General features: G+C 32.7%; 1 protein-coding gene across 1 annotated transcript in view; it reads right to left on the bottom strand.

Moving 5' to 3' along the window:
* PIGK (phosphatidylinositol glycan anchor biosynthesis class K) overlaps positions 1-21,096 on the bottom strand; it is a 114,692-nt gene that overhangs the window by 50,783 nt on the left and 42,813 nt on the right. Inside the window, exons 6-9 of the mRNA XM_081057040.1 lie at positions 19,402-19,498; positions 16,710-16,827; positions 15,881-15,991; positions 11,032-11,204 (exon numbers count right to left, since the gene is read on the bottom strand). Of these exons, the coding sequence (XP_080913166.1) occupies positions 11,032-11,204; positions 15,881-15,991; positions 16,710-16,827; positions 19,402-19,498 (499 nt within the window). The remainder of the gene's footprint in view (positions 1-11,031; positions 11,205-15,880; positions 15,992-16,709; positions 16,828-19,401; positions 19,499-21,096) is intronic.

The following is a 21,096-nucleotide window of genomic DNA, read 5'->3' as shown; positions in this document are numbered from 1 at the left end:
GGTAGGATCATAAGTCTGTTGCAAATTATTTCATCCAACCCAGTATCAGAAACTGTATCCTACTAATTTTGATGTTTAATATTTTCATTCTCACTCAGTTCTAAATATTTTTAAATTTTCCATTAATACTTTTATTTATTCCAAGAATTATTCAAAATATGTTTTAAAATATTCACACAAATAGATTTTAAACAATTCTGTTTTGCTACTGATTGTAACAATAATATTGTGATCCGGAAAAAAAATGTTCAATAAGATTCCAACACTTTACAGCTTTTTTGGGACCCACTAGGGATCAATTCTTAACAGTATTACATTTGGCCTTGAGAAGAAAGTTTATTCTCTAATTGTTGAATATATGAGATCAAGCCTGTTAATCATGTTGTTCATATCTTCAATTTAAAAACACTTGGGGGAATTTTTTTTTCAACCCATTTCTGATAATGTGATATTGAAATCTCCGACAATGGTAAATTTATCTACCTTTTTTTAAGTACGTAAATTTAAAAAAATATATTGTCGCTATGTTATTAGGTAATTGAAAGTTCAACATGCTTTATATTCCTGGTGAGTAAAACCTTTTACCATTAGTTGCCCTATTTATGCTTGCCAACACCCTTTCCTAAAGTCTATTTTTCTAATATTAATATAACTACATAAGCTTTCTTTTGGTTAGCAGTTGCCTGGTAACCCTTTTATTTTTAGCTATTTAATGCCATTATGTTTCCTATCTGTAGTTGGATTTCTTTTTATCCTAATATGATGATCTCTTTTAAACTAAGATTAATTTATTTAAATTCATTGTTATAAGCAACATAATTTAATTATTTCTTTCTCCTTACTATGTAATTTCTATTTCTCCTGGTTTGTTTTCCTTCTAGTTTTCACCTTCACTTCTTTGCTGCCTCATTGATTTTTTTTAATTCCGCTTTTTCTCCTGTACTGCTTCTTGTCTTATTTCCTCTACTTCTGTTCATTTAATGGTCATTCTCAAAATATAAAATGCATACTTTCCAGACTGCCTAAAGCTATTAAAACTTTCTACTCTCCCCCCCAACAAATAACACTCTCAAAATACTTTAAAACCAACATGTGCTCTCCTTATATAATACTATCATTAAATACAGTAGTACTTTATTTTATCCCCCAAATAATTATCTTCATCATCTCTATTATCATCATAATTATAGAACAGTTCCGGTTTTTGCTTAAACTTACTCACATTTTTACTAATTTATGAGCACAGCATTCTTCCTTGCACTCACACCTCTCTACCACTGCCTTCTTTAGGAAGTGTATCCCTTTAGATGTTGTTTAGTTAAGAGTGTACTGATTCAAAATACTCTCAGCTTTTGTATGTTTGAAAACGTCCTAATTTTTTACTTATTTTTTAAAGGTAGTTTATCTGGGTAACCAATTTTAAGCTGACAGTAATTGTCTTAAGCCTAACTACCCACAAATGGACCTACAGCCATTTGTCCTCACCCTCACACAAAAACATTCTAACTCAAAACTCTAGATTTCTACATCAGTAATTATCATTTAGAGAGCCTTGCTTTCCATGTTTACTCACCACTAGGGTTTTAGTCCCTTATACGTCTTTCTCAAAGAGATTTCCCTATTATTAAGGAAAGTGGAGCTTCCTAATCAGAGCCACAGTTCAGCCACGGGCTCTTACAAATCCTTCCTGCCTCACAGATAAAAGGGCCCGCAGCTGGATAAAGTACACGGTCCTGTAAAGACATGCTTGAATTAAGGTGCTCCTGACACCCCATGGGTTGGCTCTAGGAGAGGGATCCCACCCACAGATAATCCTTTAAAAGAGAGATAAAGAATCTGAGCTTCCTGCCAAGTGCTTAGGGAAGCTGCATGTTTGGAACCCCAGCTGCGACTATCTAGAAACTGTGGGAAGTTGAACTTGTGCAGCCCCTTCTATTGAATAATGGCATGTCACCACTTCTATTTCAATCTGGAGACAGCCAGAAATACCATTCATCAAACAATATTGTTTGTCTCCACACAACTACTTTCTTGGTAGCTCAGCTTTGTATTTAAAAATGCCTTTTAAATAATTTATAGAGCACGAAGTTATTTTATCATAGAAGAGATTTTCAGAAAAATTAAGTCAGCAACAATTCCAAAAGTGAAGTCAGTTGACTGTTCTTTATTATTAACTTCAAACCACCTCTCTAACTCATTTAAATTTCTTGTTCTGGAAAAAGTGAAATGTTACATCTAATTTTGAATATTATAGGGTAGTCTTTTACTGAGAAGTGTTTCCTTCTAATGAGATTTTAAACTATGAATGCCAAAGGCCATTAAAGTCAAGGTGTGTTTTTATATCTAAAGTAAAAATGGGATTTCTCATATTCAGAGTCAACTCATTGGCAACTTTCATGTATTCTTTATTACTAGAAGTTACCTAATTTCTGGATACTCAAGGTTTTACTGTGCCTAATTTTCAAAGAATTAGAAAGAAAAAAAAAAACTATCCTCAACACTAAAGTCATACAAGATATAGTTTAATCATTTTCTATGATTTAGAAGATGTATATTACAGTGTTTTAGCATACTAAAGAGAAATTATTATGAGCATCAGTTATTTTTAAAGGCTGTTAGAGTTTTCCCTATCATTAGATAAAAGATTTTAAATATATACATCATGTTTATACAAAACAGTTAAAGCAGTTACAACTTTTTCTATTGTAAGAAGCAGAAATTGAGGGTGGTATGTCTAAGCCAGAGATTGCTTGTACTCATAATTTATGTCTCATCATATAGCTCATTACTACCTGTCTCAGTAGCTTAAAGCAAAAATGCAAAGGACTGTCAAAAGCATGCAATCTTTAAATCAGCGAATAAAAACCTAAAATACTATGTTCCTACTCCATCTCTCAATATATATACTACACACACACACACTTATATGTACTTATATATACCTATACACATATAGGTGTGTGTGGTATAAAGAAATAAACATTTAAAAAATTAGGTATACTAATTTTAATACAACCCAGTTTAAAGTTCTCACCAAGTATTTGAATCTCTGAGTGCCAATGTCATTCAGAGCAATTAAACTAGATCCACCACTACTCACAGTGTGGTACAAAGTAATTCTCAACCAGAATCCACACTTAGTTATCATGTGACAAATTCAGGTATTCTGAGATCACATCCTTTGAATTTTTGCATTTCATTAATTTTAGTTTGTACTCACTTTTGAGAAATCATACTAGCAAATATTAGTTAACATTAGAAACTAATCCTATCGGAAGAACAAAGAAAGACTCTTAATATTGTAGTTAAAATGAGGGTGATCAATCTCACTGAAAAAAGACATTCCATAACAATATTAGCTGCATGCTTCCCTTAGTAAAAGTACTTTCAGAATAATATATGGCCAATTTCATCAAATTAAACAAAGTACAGAGTCTAGAATATCACTGAGTATGACAAGAATTTGTATACATCAATTACAAACAGAGAAAGATGGAGAATAATAGAATTATTCAATAAATGTTTCATGAAGAAACATAATATGTTCCCTTTCTCACATAAATATTTAATTACTATTTATATTACCAAGACATGCCCAAAATCAAACATGATTTATTTCAGCCTCCTGACGTTCCTTAATTTTTAAGACAAAATTAATTTTGAAATAAGCATTTTTAATTACCTGCCATCTTGCAGGAATTTGTCTATTACAATCAGAAAAATGCTCTGTAAATAATATTTACTATATCAATTTAATAAAAAGTCACATAAATGACTTTACTTGCAGTTCTAGGTACAGTTTGGCTTTATTAAAAATCATTTGTTATGAAATTTCAAGTTATTGATTACCCCTGAGAAAAACCATAGTGTTCCAATACACTTAACAGCTGTGCCCCCAAATTGATATCAATTGTGAAGGATGTTGCTCACAAAGCCCTCACGGCCCTGTCATTTTTCCAGGTTCATTTTTACCTCCACAATAAAACCTATATACTTAAATGCTAACATTATGAAATCAAAATAAGTATTACAAAAGATTGATGGGTTACAATAATGAACTAACACTTATAATCATTAGTGAGACAAAACACAATGAAATAAGCATCAAGTCCTGAAACAGATTTTTAAAAAATCAACTACACGGGTAAGTATGGAAAGGCCAGGCTAACAGTAATTTCTGTCAGAACGGGCAATGTGTGGCATGGCTGACAAAAACGCAAATGAAGTTATAGAAACAGAGCTACAGTCCACCAGATAAAGACAGTACCACTCCCACAGCACCATGTGCCTTGGAGGAGAAACACCAGTATGGCTGAGTTTTACATGGCATGCTCTTAAAAATGCACAGAAAAAGTATACTCATTACCCCCAGTCCTCACAATAACTGTAAAGGTAGAGAGTAGATCAACCTTTTACAGATAAAATATCTGAGTCGCACCGATATTAAGTAATATGCCTGAAAACATAAAGCAAGAAACTACACTAAAATTTGAACGCAAGTCATTCACTTCTACACAATTTCTAATAAATGGCCTTCAAGTTTCCTTCAAGCACTGGGAGGGACAATTCGGTAACACCTCACCTTTAGAATACTTAAAAATCAGTTACAAAACCATGCCATGATTTCAACAGAAAAATGACAATTGCTGAAATGGGATTACAGATATATATTATTAATATAAATGTCTTCTGCCTTTTGCTTTCCCTAACAGCTACAGTCCTAAAGAGTCATATATAAATCAATTCTTTAAAATTGAATCAAGTTTTCCCCACTAATAAATCATAAATACAAACTTTATTACTAATTAATCATAATCTTCACACAAACATAAGATATTATGATCCTTCAATTTTTTATTAAGTATTTAATAATATGCAAGCTATATCTAAAACGATGCCAGCAGAGTAGCAATTCAAAAAGATCTTGTAGATTTACCTATTTTATAACCAAAGTTCCACATTATTAGGTATATTAAAGCAAGACAACTTATATACAAAGAGAAATTTTTACCATAATTTTTTCAACTAACAATTCAATATTAGAAGTATTTTTCTCTGTCAGCGGTCTGAAGAAATAAATATCATGATTTGGTGTTACATTCTACCTTCAATCTTCAGCATTCAAAAATGATTGCTCTGTATGTACAAACATGTAATTCTACTGCCATCTTCTGGTAAAACACAATTTCCCAATTCTTAATACTACTCCAAATGAGAAACCTCCCAATATGAGATAACTACTTTGTGACACCAGATTAATAAAAGCAGAATATATAATTTTTCCAAATAGCCAAAAATATACTAAAAATAGCATTCTAGCAATAATTTTTATCAGAACATATGGTATGTTCTCTCGATAATGTTGAACATTTATTGAGAACATTACTATATTTAAGGCAAAACTAACAGTTTTAAAAAAATTAGTTATCTTAATATACATAAAGTGCCATTATTATTTCTATTTTACAGAGGAGGAAATTGAGAATCAAAGAAGTCACCCAGTTTGCCCAAGGTTACAAACCTAGTAAATGGCAAAGGCTCTGAATTCAGATGCTAATTCCAAAGACTTTGATTTTGATTATTATGCTATAACATCCTCTATAACGTCAAGTAATAGATATGAAATTAATTTAACTCATTTAGGATACTAAAGCTTAATTTAGTGGAGTAGAGCAATAATACAACAATTAATAAGTAGACCAAGAGAGTCTAAAAACATAGAATCAAAGAGTTAAGATGTCTTTAAAGGCCAATAATCTACTTTATCATATAATTCAAAACTTTATTCCCTAATCATCCTAATGGTTTAACCTCTAATGTTCTACAGAGGGTACCAAAAAAAAAATGTATACACATTTTAAGAAAGAAAACAACTGTGTTAAAATTGTAATAATATATACTGATAACAAAAGATGAATACAAGTCATGTGTATACATTTTTTTGGCATCCCTGGTATTTCTTAAATAATTCCATATCAATTTTAGATTTCTCACAATATAAAATTTTAGGTTCTATATGTTTAGTATTTCAATTAAAATTAACTTTGCTTTGACACATTTTTAAATATTAATATAGGCTAGTAGGAAATCACTACTGCTGGTAAACATAATATTTACTAATTTATACTCAGAGGTTTTACTTATGCAAAGAGATACAGTACTATATTCTGCTACAGTATCTATATACAATAATTTCTCAAAAGTCATAAACCAACCAATGGATGTTTTTGTTAACTGTAGATAGTGAAATAAACTGCTTTTAGAAAACTGCCCCTAAAATAATCAACATATTATTTTGAAACTATAACAAAACATTGAACTTTATTCAATGTAAAATGAGAAAATAGATAATTTTTCGGTTTTAGTGTCTTTATAAATCGAATAATCACATCTAATTTATGTTCTGAAAGTGACTTTAATGAAATCCTAAACAACTGAAATGACTAACAGTTATAAATCACAATATAAAATAAATGACCAAATAAGATACTTAAGATGATACAGAATTATACTGATGAGTAAATCACTTTGAAAAATAGAGTAGTAAGTAGAACAATAAGAGAGAAATCCTGTAACCCATCGTCTGAACCATTTTGGTAAATCTTTGGTTCATAAAGTTTCATAATCATATCAATTTACTATGAGCAACTTTCAATGAACAGTTTGGTCACAATGTTTCATGTTTCTCACAGTCTACTTTGCCCAACTCCAAAACAGATGTTTCAACTGATTATGTACATTTAAATTTTGATTTAATTTCCTAGTAAACATTATAGAGATTTGAATTCATATGTTCAATGATATAATAAATACTACAGTCGTTTCTTTATATTTCCATATAAATTTTGGAATCAATTTGTCTATCTCTACCAAAAAAAAGAAAAAGGCCTGACTGGGATTGAATTGATCAACAACAGAATCAGTAAGATCCCAGATCCCAGAATACAGTCAATATAAAAATTAATTGCACTTCTATATTTGAACAACAAATGGAAAATAATTTTTTAAAATGTCACTTAAAATAGCATAGTAATTAAAGATGTGGAACAATTATTTATAGAAATGCAAAATGGTACAATAACTATAAAAAATGGTTTTGAAGTTTCTTACAAATTTATCATGTACTTCTACAATGTTGACCCCGCAAACCTACTCTTAGGTATTTAACTCAAGTGAAATGAAAACTTATATTTGTATGTAAATGTTTATAGTGGCTTTATTCATAATCACCAAAAACTGGGAACAAAAACAAGTATCTTTCAATTGACGAACGGATAAACTGTATCACATGCCCAGCAATAAAAAGGAACAAATTCCTGAGACATGTGACAACAGGTAAAAATATGAAATGCCTTATGCCAATAAAAGAAGCCAGACTCCAAAGGGTACGTACGGAATGTATGATTCCATCTATATGACAACCACGGGGACAGAAAACAGATCAGTGGCTTCTAGGGACATGGGGGAAGAATTGGATAAAAAGGGGCTTAAGGAAATTTCTTGTGGGGATGCACGGCACGGTGATTATCTGGACGTATGCATTTGTCAGAACGCAAAACTATACACTTAACAGGGTGCTTTTATTGTAAATAAAATATACCTCAATTTTTAAAAACAAAAAAAATTGAACAAGCTACAGTTGCACACAACATAAATGAATTCCAAAACCATAATATTAATAAAAGAATCAAAACATAATGTTTAGGGATACATGCTTAGGTAATATAACTACAATTACCTAAGAGTAAGAAAGCAAATTCCATAAAAGTTAGGATAGTGGATAACTTTGAGGGGGAGTAAAAGGGAAGAAATTGGGAAGGGGCACATAGATAGAGGGAGCTTCCAGTGTACCAACATTGTTCTATTTCTTTTTCTGGTGGTTACACAAGTAGTTCGTTTGTGATAATTCACTGAACTATCTTTTATATTTTACATCCTTTTAAAAGAAAACAAGCCAAGTAACTCGGAGTAAATTATGAAAGAATACTATAAGAATATATATATTTTTAGAACAATGAGGCATTCCTAGATTCATTATCTTGGCTCTATTATTTATTAGATGGGTGACTTTAGGCAGGTTTCTTAACCTTTCTCAGCCTCAGTTTACCCATCTATAAAAAAGTGGATTCCGTTTTTTCTTGGGCAATGCCTACAGAACTTATATTTCTATACTTTAACACTAAAACATGCCTATATTTTTATATCTATAAGCTGGAGGCTATTTTCCCTATAAAGACACAAAACTGGTAATCTAAGTAATTATGACACGGACTTACTACTAGAGTCTAGAAAGCCGAACTCTTTCAGGAGGGTATGCTGTTTACTTGTCTGCATACTCACCAAAGTCAACCTATGTATACTTAGATGAAGCAGTCTAGAATCAAATTGTGTAAGTCAAGATTATTACAATCAGTCTTTATTTTACCTCATTTGTTCTTGCAGATAAATTAATAACACAATTAGTAAGACATATGCAGAAACATAGTGTTGTTACTAACTATATGACTATACCTTATTCAATATCTAAGTTTCAGAAGACATATTTAAAAAATTATTTCATATAGTCCTGCAGTCAATTTTATGTATTAAAGTTCTTCATCATATCTGGTTTTAGTCTAGTATACTCTAATACACAAAATATGAAATATAGTATGAACAAATCAGTTCTATTGTTTCCCTAATAAAGGTAGAAAGTAATATTTTTAAAAGTATATTTTTAACGGCAATGACTGTATTGATATTTTTAACCTAAGATCTGAAAAGCTACATACACATTCTAGCCTATAATTTCTTTAATAAAAGTTTTTGTAATATCTGATCTCTCATGAATATACTTTTCTCAAAACAAAATGATTGCCATTCACATTGCATATAAGTAGCACCTATATATGAGATAATATTTCTAGCATCCATGTAAAAATTCCTGGAACATGTTGGGAACTTAATTCTTCAAAATTAATTGGATAACTTATACCAATAAACATGAAACCATCTGTAAGCAATATTCTAAATAAATTTTATTTATAAACACTAGAGGGTGCTCTAATTCAACAGGCCTGGTATCTGGCTTTGTAGCTTAAAATAATTTTCTCCTCAAAGATAAATTAAAATACTCTTCAGTACCAACTATTTTTGCATCTGATATAATACATGGAGGTAATTTATGAGATAAAATTCCACTCTTCCAGAATATATAATGAAACAGAATTCCACTGAAATCATTTTTTATTGTAGGATTATTACATATTTAATATTTTGTTAGGTGGAGAGAACAGAAAGTAAGTACAGAAGAAGTATAAAGATAGTTCTTGTCTACAAAGGAAATTAATGCAAGGGTCAGATGGTTAAAACAAAGTGTATCTTATTATAGGCTTAAGTTCAAGGCAAATTATAAAATGAATCTGGTAAAAGATATATAGTAGCTCAATTCCAATTTTAGTTGCTAAGTATTAAGATATAGTTTAGCTATTGTACAGACGTAATTTGAAAGTCAGTATTTAAATAACAAATAAAAGTGGTACTGCTATAGAATATCATCTGCTTTCTTAAGAAAATATTTTTTTAAGCCAATAGATATAGGAAATTGGAAAAGAAAAACTCCAAGGCCTTGAGAATCCAGAATAGGAAATAATAATGTCATTTTTAAATCTTCATAAGAGATGTATTTTGTCCTAGTTTTTAAATTTATTTCTAAAACATTCATAAGATCAATGGCAAATCTGAATATTTCAAAATTGAGAGTAATTTATGTTGCCATTTGCCAACCCAGAAAAGTTCCCTGGAGTATGAGTTTCCAACAGATAGCATTAGACAATCACAAATAACAAAGATTCATACCTATTAAAGTATATCATCTATATATTTCAAGAAATTGGCTACTGAGACACCATTTAAACCTAACAAAGATATTTGGCCCTTAAAAATGTTTACAGAGAAATAAATGGAACATTATAAATATTTCTAAAATTCACATACCCCAAATCAGCCAATTTTTCTCAATCTCTCTCTACACACACACACACACACACACACACACACACACACACACACATACCTACACATGTTGAATGCATGCACACTCACTGCTCACTCACTCACACACAATCCATTCTCCAAGATGGGGGTAACCTGGCTTATATCTCTCTCTCACATTCCTTTCCCTAATGAATTACCAAGAGCCCCCAAAACATCCTAAACTGTGGCACCTGTTGATGGAGAATCACTCCAAAGTTACAATAGTCCCAGATAAATTGTTCCAGATTAACAGAACACACCACTAGGTAAAAGCCAGAAATGTAACCGAACCAGACTCACAAACCACCCAGACTCTAGGAACCAAAATACATGGCACTCGAAGAACTAATCAGATTGCTGGAGCCAAAAAAAATTCTGAACATGGAAGCATTGTGTTCTAGTCTGAACTATGCATTTGGCCCTCATTCCCATTTTTATGTTCATCTGCCTTGCATCTAACAGACTCCAAGGGCCCTTACTACACACTAAATGCCCAGCTGCCAACCTCCCTGTTCAATGTCGCGTCATTTAATACCTTCTACTGCAACAGGTGACAGCATACACACTCATTAGAGAGTGTTAACGTTTGAAACGTTCACATACTTGCTCTTTCATGAAGATCTTCTGAACCATTATGTACTCATCCATCCCACAAAAGCACGGCTCTGAGACAGCCAGTTAAAGGGGAAAGTTTTGGTCCTTAGCAAGTCTCAAATCACACTACTACATTGTATTTTGGAATTATAACATAATCCTAATCAGGATCTGAGCTTCTCACTGCTCTTTATAGCTTTTACCCATAAATCTGAAAAACGCAGGGCCTACACAAAATGAAGACTGGGTAGAAAGATGTCATTTTATTTACAAACACCAACTTTCATCTTTTAAAAACTATTATGTTACATAACAATTTACAGATTGTGAATTTAAAGTATTCTATTCAAATAATTTAATGTGAATAAGAAGAAAAAAACACAGAAAAAAAAGGGAAAGAAACAAATAATTTAAGATGAATACCTGCTTTCCATGATTCCTAAATCCGGTTGCAAACTAATAGTCTCTGTTGTGATTTCCACTTTCCGTACACTTCCAAAGAAATCAGTTATCAGGACATTTTTAGGATCCCTCTGAAAAAGATCTGTGCGATGTCCAGGAGTAGACACACAGAGACTCTTGGGACATACCTGAAACTGAAAAAAATACATAATAATAAATACACACACGCCCACATATACATACACCTTTTATTAAATCCAGTAACACACTATAGCAGAATGTAGTGTATTGTAAAAGCTCTCCCAGCCTAAAGAAGCTACAGATCCTAAAGATAAAAGACTCACTGCTATCATAGTGCTTGACATTCTAAGCACTATGAACATTAGAACAGGTGATAAAAGGGGAAGCTGGCCACCGTGCGAAAAAACACTCACCCTTTTGAATTATATGCTGCAGAGCATATTTTGAACGCTTAAATCTACAACTCACACGTAAACACTATGACAAAATAATTGCCTTCTTTCTGTATCTATATCCGTCTCCGGTAGGTGTTCTACCAGAGTGGTTTTTTTGAACAGTTTGCAATCATAACCCTTCATTCAAACTCTAAATTCAAATAAAATATTACATAGTAGCAAATATGTAAAAAAAAAAATTAAAGTACAGCTGCTCTGGATAACAGGCAGTTGAAGCACTGCCTCCCCACTAGATCTCCTCTTCTGCTGTGAATCTACGTAAACCGTTCTATAAATCAAATAACTTTCTTCATTTATCCATGAAGAAAACAAACCCAAGTCACCTCCAGACACCAGTGCTCCGAAGAATACAGTCTGAAAACATGACTTCATCACTCAGAACTTCATACACATATCGCACAGTAATTTTTAAGTTAATCTTACCCAATTCTCCACATTGGTGAATTAACCAAAAACAGACACAAATGCATTCACTCAGAAATCATAAAAAGTACCTATGACATGTACTTCATACTGTTACCTTCCATAGAAGAAACAAAAATTGATAAGACATGGTTCTGTCCTCAAGGCTTTAAGTCTAATAAGCGATGAATAAACATAACAAGGTAGGAAAAAAAGGTGACAGGTTCTAATTCAGAAAAGGATAAACTTCTTGTAGTTTGTGGATAAGAAAAAAAAAGAGGGAGTGGGATTTAAGCTGTTTTCTGAAGGAAACGGCAAATTACAGATGGGAAATAAGCAGATTCCCAATAAAGGAACAGCTGCAGAGACGTAGAAGACAAATAACCTCGTTTGGCAGAAGCACAGGCTATGTGAAGAAAATCATTACAGGCCTACTACCAGCGAGGGCCCAGGGCCCACAGCACTAGGCCAGCTTCGGAGACAAGCCCATCTGAATAAGTAATCATGAACATGACAGGAGAAGGCTGGGGAAGGGCAGAGCAGCTATAATTTATGAAACACAGTGTTCCAAGCACTGTGCTAAGCAATTTGTAGATATTCTCATGTAAGCTTACCAATAACTTTGAGGTTTATAAAAATCATTATCTCTACTTCAAACTAAGGTTCAAAGAGATTAAGTCATTTGCCTAACATCACTCTAGTGGCCTTCCTGGTTCAGGAAAGCAATAAAAGGAAATACAAAGAAGAGATCAGAATACAAATTAAGACGGGGGGAAAAGGGTGGGGGAAGCTCAAGAAAGTAAAATGCCAAACAGGAAGGACAAAACAGATGGAAGGTTGCAGAAATAAAGTAAAAGATAAAATAAATGAAGATAAGATTGAAGTCCTACGTAGACTGAAGGCCATCCTATATGAGCAACTTGGTGGGCTTTATTAGGTACCCGCAGAAGAAAGCAAAATAAGTGTACTCTGGGTAGTGAACAAACAATGTGATACACAGATGATGTATTACAGAATTGTACACCTGAAACCTATGTAACTACCAACCACTGTCACCCCAATCAACTTTAATTTAAAAAAATACAAAAGATGGGGATTCTTAACAGAAACAAAAACAAAAAAGATAAGCATAGTCAAATGAGCTATAGAAACACTGAATATGTATTATGTCCTTCTTGGCTACCAAAACAATCATACTTTCACTTTCTATGAAGTCATTCCTCCCTTCAAGAATGTTTATCATATTGATCTCATCTCCTTAGGCTCAGCAACATAATGACCCACAGGTCTTGCAATTACTCAGCTTAACTTTCAATAATCTCCTTCACTTACAGAATCTCCACTCAAACTAGGTTATATGTTTATTATCAAAGACAAGTATTACAACTTCTGTGCCTTGGTAGGTATTCCATTTTCCTAGAGTATGCTAAACTTCTCTTCTTTCAAACCTGAAAATCCACCTCTTCCAAAAAAATAAATTCCAGTGCTCACTTCGGCAGCACATATACTAAAAAAAAAAAAATTCCAATCACTAATTTCACTGTATTTAAAGGAGCCATATAAATGTGCATTGTAGTCATGCCTGTCCATTCATTCAGTAAATATTCACTGAGCATCTACAATTACTGTACACATATATATATACATATATAGATACATATATAGATAGATACATATATATAGGTATATATACATATATATAATAGTAAAACAAGTTATCCTATATAATTAAGTTCTGTGAGTAGTAAGCTGCATAAAGCATGGTGCTTATACTTCTTGTTTAAGAAGCTCAAGAATTCAAGAGAACATGACAATTATACACAATTACAGAGCAATATTAAAAGCATAATAAAGGTACACAGCAAGAGTTATATGTTCAGAGAGGAACAAACATTACCTGAAGGATCTGAGACTTCATGCAACAGGTGATACTCTAGAAATGTGCTCTTCAACCGTTACCAATGACAGTGTAAATTTTTAAGGGGCTAAACACCAAGTCTTCTCATTTTTCTGCTCCTGAAGCACCTAATATTGTATTCTGAATACATCTGATACTCAGCAAATTTTACTACATACACATAATCCAACAGAAAATAGGCATCATTATACAATATCTAGAGATAGTGTACTATTTAACTTCAAGGAAATGGATTATTCTTTCTGAACAAGACTAAAAAACTCATCATTCAATTAAAGTTAATTTAAAAATGGAGGTGGGCAGACCAAATGAGATTAGTGAAGAATGTTTATTAAAAACTAAGTATTACCCAGCAATAAAAAATAATGAAATCTTGCCATTTGCAACAACATGGATGGACCTAGAGGGTACTATGATAAGTGAAATAAGTCAGACAGAGAAAAGACAAATACTGTATGGTTACATTTACATGTAGAATCTTAAAAAACAAAACAAATGAACAAATAAAACAAACAAAGACTCACAGAAACAGAGACCAAAGGAATGGTTGCCAGGAGGGATGGGTAAAAATGATACAGGGGAATATAATCAATAATACTGTGATAAGATTGCACAGTGACAGATAATTAATAGAATTAGTAGGGTGATCACATTAAAAGGTATAAAAATGTGGAGTCACTACATTGTAAACCTGAAACTAATATAACATTGTATACCAATTATACTTAAAGAAACTAAATAGCAATTGTAAGCAATAAAAACAAAATTAGTTTCCTCAGTCTTTCCTATATAATTTCAACAGAAGAGGTATTTTTTTAATCCATTAGACATTTAAAGTGTGAAGTGCATTTATTGCGAAATTTTGAGACAGGATGTTATGCGTTACATAAAATATACATTATATAATCTAAAAATGGGAATAAACTTTAAAAGTAAAGTAAGTAGAATTTAGGTGACTATGATTTTCTTATAGTTAAAGTAGCATCACAAGTTTTGTTTTAATATTCAAATTCATAGTAAGGTTTAACATGCATAAAAATATATAACGTTAAAAATGTAATTAGTAAATAGTTCTATTTTATCAGATTTGATAGTTTATAGCAGTGGTTTTCAGAACTTTGCTGTAGAACCCCTTCAATAAATAAAAATGTACCTAAAAGGTTTATGTATAATAAAAGAGATCAGTGCAAAACTGCTTGGCTAAAGAGTTAGAGTCTGGTGACCTTTCTATTCAGCACCCCTGCCATGGATTCTGAAGATCCATGATGGCAGGGAGAGTGTCTGCTCTTTCACTAGGGTATAGACAGTACCTGACACAGCAATAACTCAAGAAATATTTGTGAATGAATGCACAAGGTCTAAACGAATGGATAAAAAAGTCATTGATGCACAGTAATTGCCAAATCTGGAATTGTTGCTTCAAGCTTTTTATTATGCCTACTTCCAACAGCAACTTCAAAGTAGAGTTATTTAAAAAGACACCATCAGTGCAGAAATGTCAGGGAAAAAAAGTTGAGTTAAATTCAACAAGCCATGACAAAACACTATATTAGAAGTGGTGTGGTACACAAATATATGTTAGAGAAGGTCCCTCTCCTCAAGAACGTCCCATTAAATGAGAAAGACGCTCAATTAGTAAGTTCAAAAAAAAAAAAAGACAGACTATGATAAATGGTACAAAAGAGAAATAAAGTTCTGAAAAGTAAATTCTAACAGGAAAGAAGTTGGTTGGGAAGACTTCCTGGAGGAGATCTGATTTGACTCCTGAAGAATAGGCAGAATTTCAATATGTGAATATTTTAAAAAAAAGTACATTTCTGGTAGGAAAAAAAAAAACAGAGCAAATGAATGAAAATAGAAAAGTACCCTAAGGAATAACAGCAAGTTAACTGCACTAAAGCTTTAGGCCTCTTGTAGTAAAGAAAGAGATACCACTATAAAGGGAAATTCAAACCAGTTTGAAAAGGCCACCATTCAACGTATAACACAGTACTTCGTAGGACGGGGAATAATAGACTTCGTTTATCATGTTAAAATTAGCATACCTATGTGCTATAATCAAGTATGTACTTACAAGATCATTCATATTAGTTTGACTAGCTGGATTAATTTCTTCCAAAAATTCCAAGACATAAAATGTGTATCTATCCATAAGGTGAACTCCAATTGCAGGATCAGGTTGATGCTACAAAAAAGCAAAGTATAAAAAAGAACGAAATCTTGCCATTTGAAAGAACATAGATGAACATTGTGGGCATTATGCTAAGTGAAATAAGTCAGACAGAGAAAGACAAATACTGTATGATCTCATTTATATGTGGAAGCAAAAAAACAAAAAAAATAAAAACCAAAACCAAGGTTGTAGATGCAGAGAACATATTGGTGATTGACAGAGGTAGGGGTGGGGGCAAATGGATGAAGGGAGTCAAAAGATACAAACTTCCAGTTATAAAATAACTAAGTCCCGGGGATATAGAGTACAGCATAACAACAACAGTTAATAATACTGCACTGCATATTTGAAAGTTGCTGAAAGAGTAGATCTTAAGTTTTCATCACAAAAAAACAAAATTGTGTAACTACGTCTGGTGACAGATAGTAGCTAGACTTATTGTGATGATCATTTTACAACATATACAAATACCAAATCATTATGTTATATACCTGAAAGCAATATAATATTGTCTGTCAATCATATCTCGATAAGATTTTTTTAAAAAGCAAAGCAAAATAGCATCATTATAACAAATGTTTTAAACATAATGAAAATTTCCTTCTAAGGTGTTAAAAAGTCTAACAGTACAAAAGTCTAACAGATATACCCATACAGCATATAAACGATTTGAGAAATAGCCACGCATTACAAAGACAATGCAGTTTACAAATGGGAAACATGAACTTACCGAAAGTGAATCTTCTCCCACTTGGCTACTGGCTAAAGCCATTATATTGGGGGAATAAAATCGCTCATACATGGAGGCTCCTTGACAAGTATCAATAATAAACAGTAGCTCATTGTAGCTGAAAGAAAAGTGGTAATATCTTTGACATGAATCATGCTGTGAATCATACATTGACGAATATTTTTACAATACTTCCATGAAATAAGATGTTGAGGTCATATCTTAATGACTTCATTAGTAAAAAATCTGAGATTTTTCAGAATTCTCAATACAAATTTGACATGAGAAATATTAAAGGTATAATCCTGCCCTAGAAAACCACCCCAACAGGGAATGATGGTTATGCCACAAAGTGGCTGCCCCAACTCTTTTCCTCTCCCTTATCTATGCCACATGATTCTAAATACAAATGAATACTGAATTCAACAACCACAAATCTGGTACTCACGCCGTCCTAGAAACTGAGGAACATTCAGAGAAAAACAACAACCATAATATGTATATATGATGACTTAGTCACCATACCCAAAGAGCTTAAAATCTAACTGGAAGACAGACACATGCACTGTGTGTTACGTGTTACAAATATTTATTGAGTCCCTTCATTGTGCCTGACACTAAGCTGGGAATACAGCAGTCTCTGTCCTCATAGAGTTTAGAGTCTAACAAAGTCAAAGTGCTCTAAGAGCACTGAGAAAGGAACAAAGAGAACCATACAGGAAGGCAGGTCAGGAAAAGGTGATGTCTGACGTGGACAACAAAGCGTGAGTGAGTGTTGTTTTATCTATCAAAGAAAGGAATAGCACATTCCAGCAAAGGAAAAAGCCTGTACTAACATCCCTAAATGTGAGTATGTAAAAATGTTTGGGAAAAGGGCAATAGTACTGTGTAGCTAGGATTTAGAGTAATTTGGGGGAAATGGAGGGAAATTAGTTTCAAAAAGGTAAGGTGGGGTCAATCTGTCAAGTATCCCATAATGAAGTCTGGATCTTACCCTATTAGTCTGAGGAAGACAGCAAAGGCTTTTTTAAAAAGGGAAATAACATAATAAGCTCTGTTTTAGAATGAGCTTCCTCGCTGGTAAAAGTGAAAGTGGGGAGCAGGTAAGCTTTCTCAGAGGTTTCAGTCAGAGGATCTAGGTAAACAGCTAATATTACACCTAGAAAAGGAAGCATGTCATCTTGCACCACAATATCTAAGCAGGTGGTGGAAAGCACAAGTAACATGACACATCTGTTCTGAGAGAAAAACCTGTGGATGCTCATGAGGATCAGAAACATCTACATTTATGAGAGGCAGTACAATAAAACAATTAAGAGAGTAAGCTCTGGGATCAAACCCTTGGTGGTGAATCCTAGGGCTGGCACTTTCTGGCTGTGTAAAGGTTGGCAAGTTACTTAATCTGTTTACCTCAATGTTCTCATTTTTAAAAATGGGAATAATACAAGTACCTACCTCATGGAGTTGTTATTAAAACTAAATGGGTGAGCATACAATGCAGTATATAGATAATGTATTACAGAATTGTACACCAGATATCTATGTAACTACTAAAATTGTCACCCCAATAAATGCTACCGTGTTTCCCCGAAGATAAGACCTAGCCAGACAATCAGCTCTAATGCGTCTTTTGGAGCTAAAATTAATATAAGACCCGGTCTTACTTTACTATAAGATCGGGTATGATATATAATATGATATAAAAAATATAATACCAGGTCTTATATTAATTTTTGCTCCAAAAGACGCATTAGAGCTGATTGTCTGGCTAGGTCTTATTTTCAAGGAAAAACGGTAATTAAAAATAAATAAATAAATGAATAAATAAATAAATAAGTAAATATTCAGTGAGAGGGAAAAAAACTAAATGAGACAATACATGTAAAGCACAGTGCTCAGCACCTACTATGTGTTCAATAAATGTAAGCTATGAATAACAAAACCAGTAACTAGTAAAATCATCCTCAACACTTCCGTTCTTCCTGCTTATGCTTATAACTCAGTATTTATAATGTTTAATTTGTAGCATAGTTGTCTACATATTTCTCCTTTCCACTACATTTTAAACTCTTTGAAGGCAGAATACACAAAATATTCCCCTCTGTGCCATATGTGTAGAAGGTAACGCACGGGTGTTTACTGAAGGTAATCAAGTAAAAAGCAGTTCTACTGCTATTTTAAATTCACTTAAGTTCATATGACAACTTTCAACTAAAGGGGTGCTGACCATCGGATTACTAACAATATATTATCCTTAATGTGAGTTAAGTTACAAATTTTATACTAATCATAATTTCGACATATTTTCCCCAAATAAATAATTCATTGCTCTCGCACGGAGGGCCACATAAGATGCAAAAAAGTAAGAATAGGTACAAGTTGGAAAATACATATATGTTCACAATCCCCCTAAGTAATGGGGAACTTGGTTAGTGAGACTCTTATTCCTCCAAAAAGGATGTTAAATAACAAGAGGTATGATCCTAAAAGACTAACTTTTTTCATGCTCTTTAAAACCCTGAGGTGTTTTTTTTTTAAATAACTCCATTCAGTAGATATAACAAACATAAATCTAAAAGGGTGAAATGATTAAAATAAGTTAAGATCTCATACAATAAGATCTACAAATATACTAACCATGGAAAAATTAGGTACTAATTTATCTTATGAAAAGTAGTCATTTGCTAATTACCGTCTTTTCTGCCACATTTGTTCAAAAGCATCTGCAAGTTCTATGTTGGTAATTTCTTCAGAATCTTGAAATTTCAAGAAACCATTTCCACCATGTCCTTGCAGGAAGAGTCAAAAAGATCAGACAGACACATTTTTTAATGCAAATGGCATGCATCCAGATATATTTACTTCATTCATGGCAATTTTTAATATCATGTTATTTTATACTCTGAAGTAAAAAATACTGTGGAAACAAATTTGATTTTCTATTATGCCAATTAGAAAAAGAATGAGTAATGGTAGACTGTGTAAAATATAGTAGATATAACATCTTTAAGAGTTTTTCTATCATTCAATTCTAGAAAATCACATTTATATTTACTCACTGGCTCCATTACATCAAAAATAAGTTTCCATAGATAAAAATTTCTCAAATACCAGGCAAACATTTTAGGTAAGAAAGGAGTTGAAGACACTAGCTAGTACCGTGGTACGCAGTACTAGTCACAGGGCATACTTGGCATGCTGTACTACTAGGAAGTGCAGTTCTCACTTTAAAAAATGATGTTTTTACTACCATCAAAACCATCCCAGAAGAGTTGACTAGAAAATTGTGACATTTAGAATTCATGATAGAGCCAGTCTAAAATGGATTCAAATGTCAGGTTTTCCACTTAATGACTGTTATCATAAACAAATTACTTAATCATCTTTCTATCCCTCAGTTTCTTCGGCTATCGAGAAATGTGTCAGGAAGCCCATCCTTAGCAAGCCTATGTAGCGCCTTAGTGCAGATTTTCAAAGGTACCGCTCACTGGTTAGCCAAGTGGAAAAATCTGTCTATTTCAGTGCCCCCTCTTTGAATAGATGCAGTTCTATGAGCTCAAAGTGTGGTGAGTGGCTATGTCTTTGTGGGGGAAACAAAATATTTCTCCCTCTCATTAGACAACTCTATGGCAGGTCACACCGCCTAGTATGTAAGTGTGAACATGTACTAGATTTCAGCTCCCCCTCATCTCCCTACACACACACTTATGTGCAGTGCACAAACCACACAACCATATATGACAACTCTGAATATCAGCACCTAAATCTTCGGGTTGCTGTGAGGATGAAATGAATTACACACAACGATTTAGAATATTGCCTTATGTGTATAGTAAGCCTTAATACTAACTATTATCATTTTTATTATCATAATTATCAGCCCTCCTATTCTCTTCTCTGGGTTGGCAAACTTTTTCTGCAAAGGGCCAGACAGTAAATGTTTTAGGCATGTGGACTACAGGGTCTCTGTTGAAACTACTAAATTCTGCTGTAGTAGTGTAAAAGCAGCCATAGACAATATGCAAAATAAGTGGATACATGTGTGTTCTAATAATACTTTATTTCCAAAACAAGCAGCCCTTCTATGGACCATAGTTTATTAAATCATATCTTAGACTACTGGAATTTCTTCCATATCAATAAAATCAGAAGAAGAAAAAAGTTGTAAAACCCCTAGTTTAGTACATCAAATAAAGCTAAGCTACAAGACTTCATTCTATTTGCCACAAAAGCTTGAAAATTTCTTGTAACTGTCAAGTAAATTAAAATGAAAATTTTCTTGACTTCATTAACACTGCTGAATTTATAAAGTTTATAAATTGACTGAATTTTAAAAGCTGTATGTACATTATAAATAAATAAAAGTAAACCACTAAGTAGGGGTCAG

The sequence above is a fragment of the Rhinolophus hipposideros genome (genome assembly GCF_964194185.1).
Source record: "Rhinolophus hipposideros genome assembly, chromosome: 8".
Classification (NCBI taxonomy): Eukaryota; Metazoa; Chordata; class Mammalia; order Chiroptera; family Rhinolophidae; genus Rhinolophus; species Rhinolophus hipposideros.
This window is presented reverse-complemented; position numbering and strand designations above follow the sequence as displayed.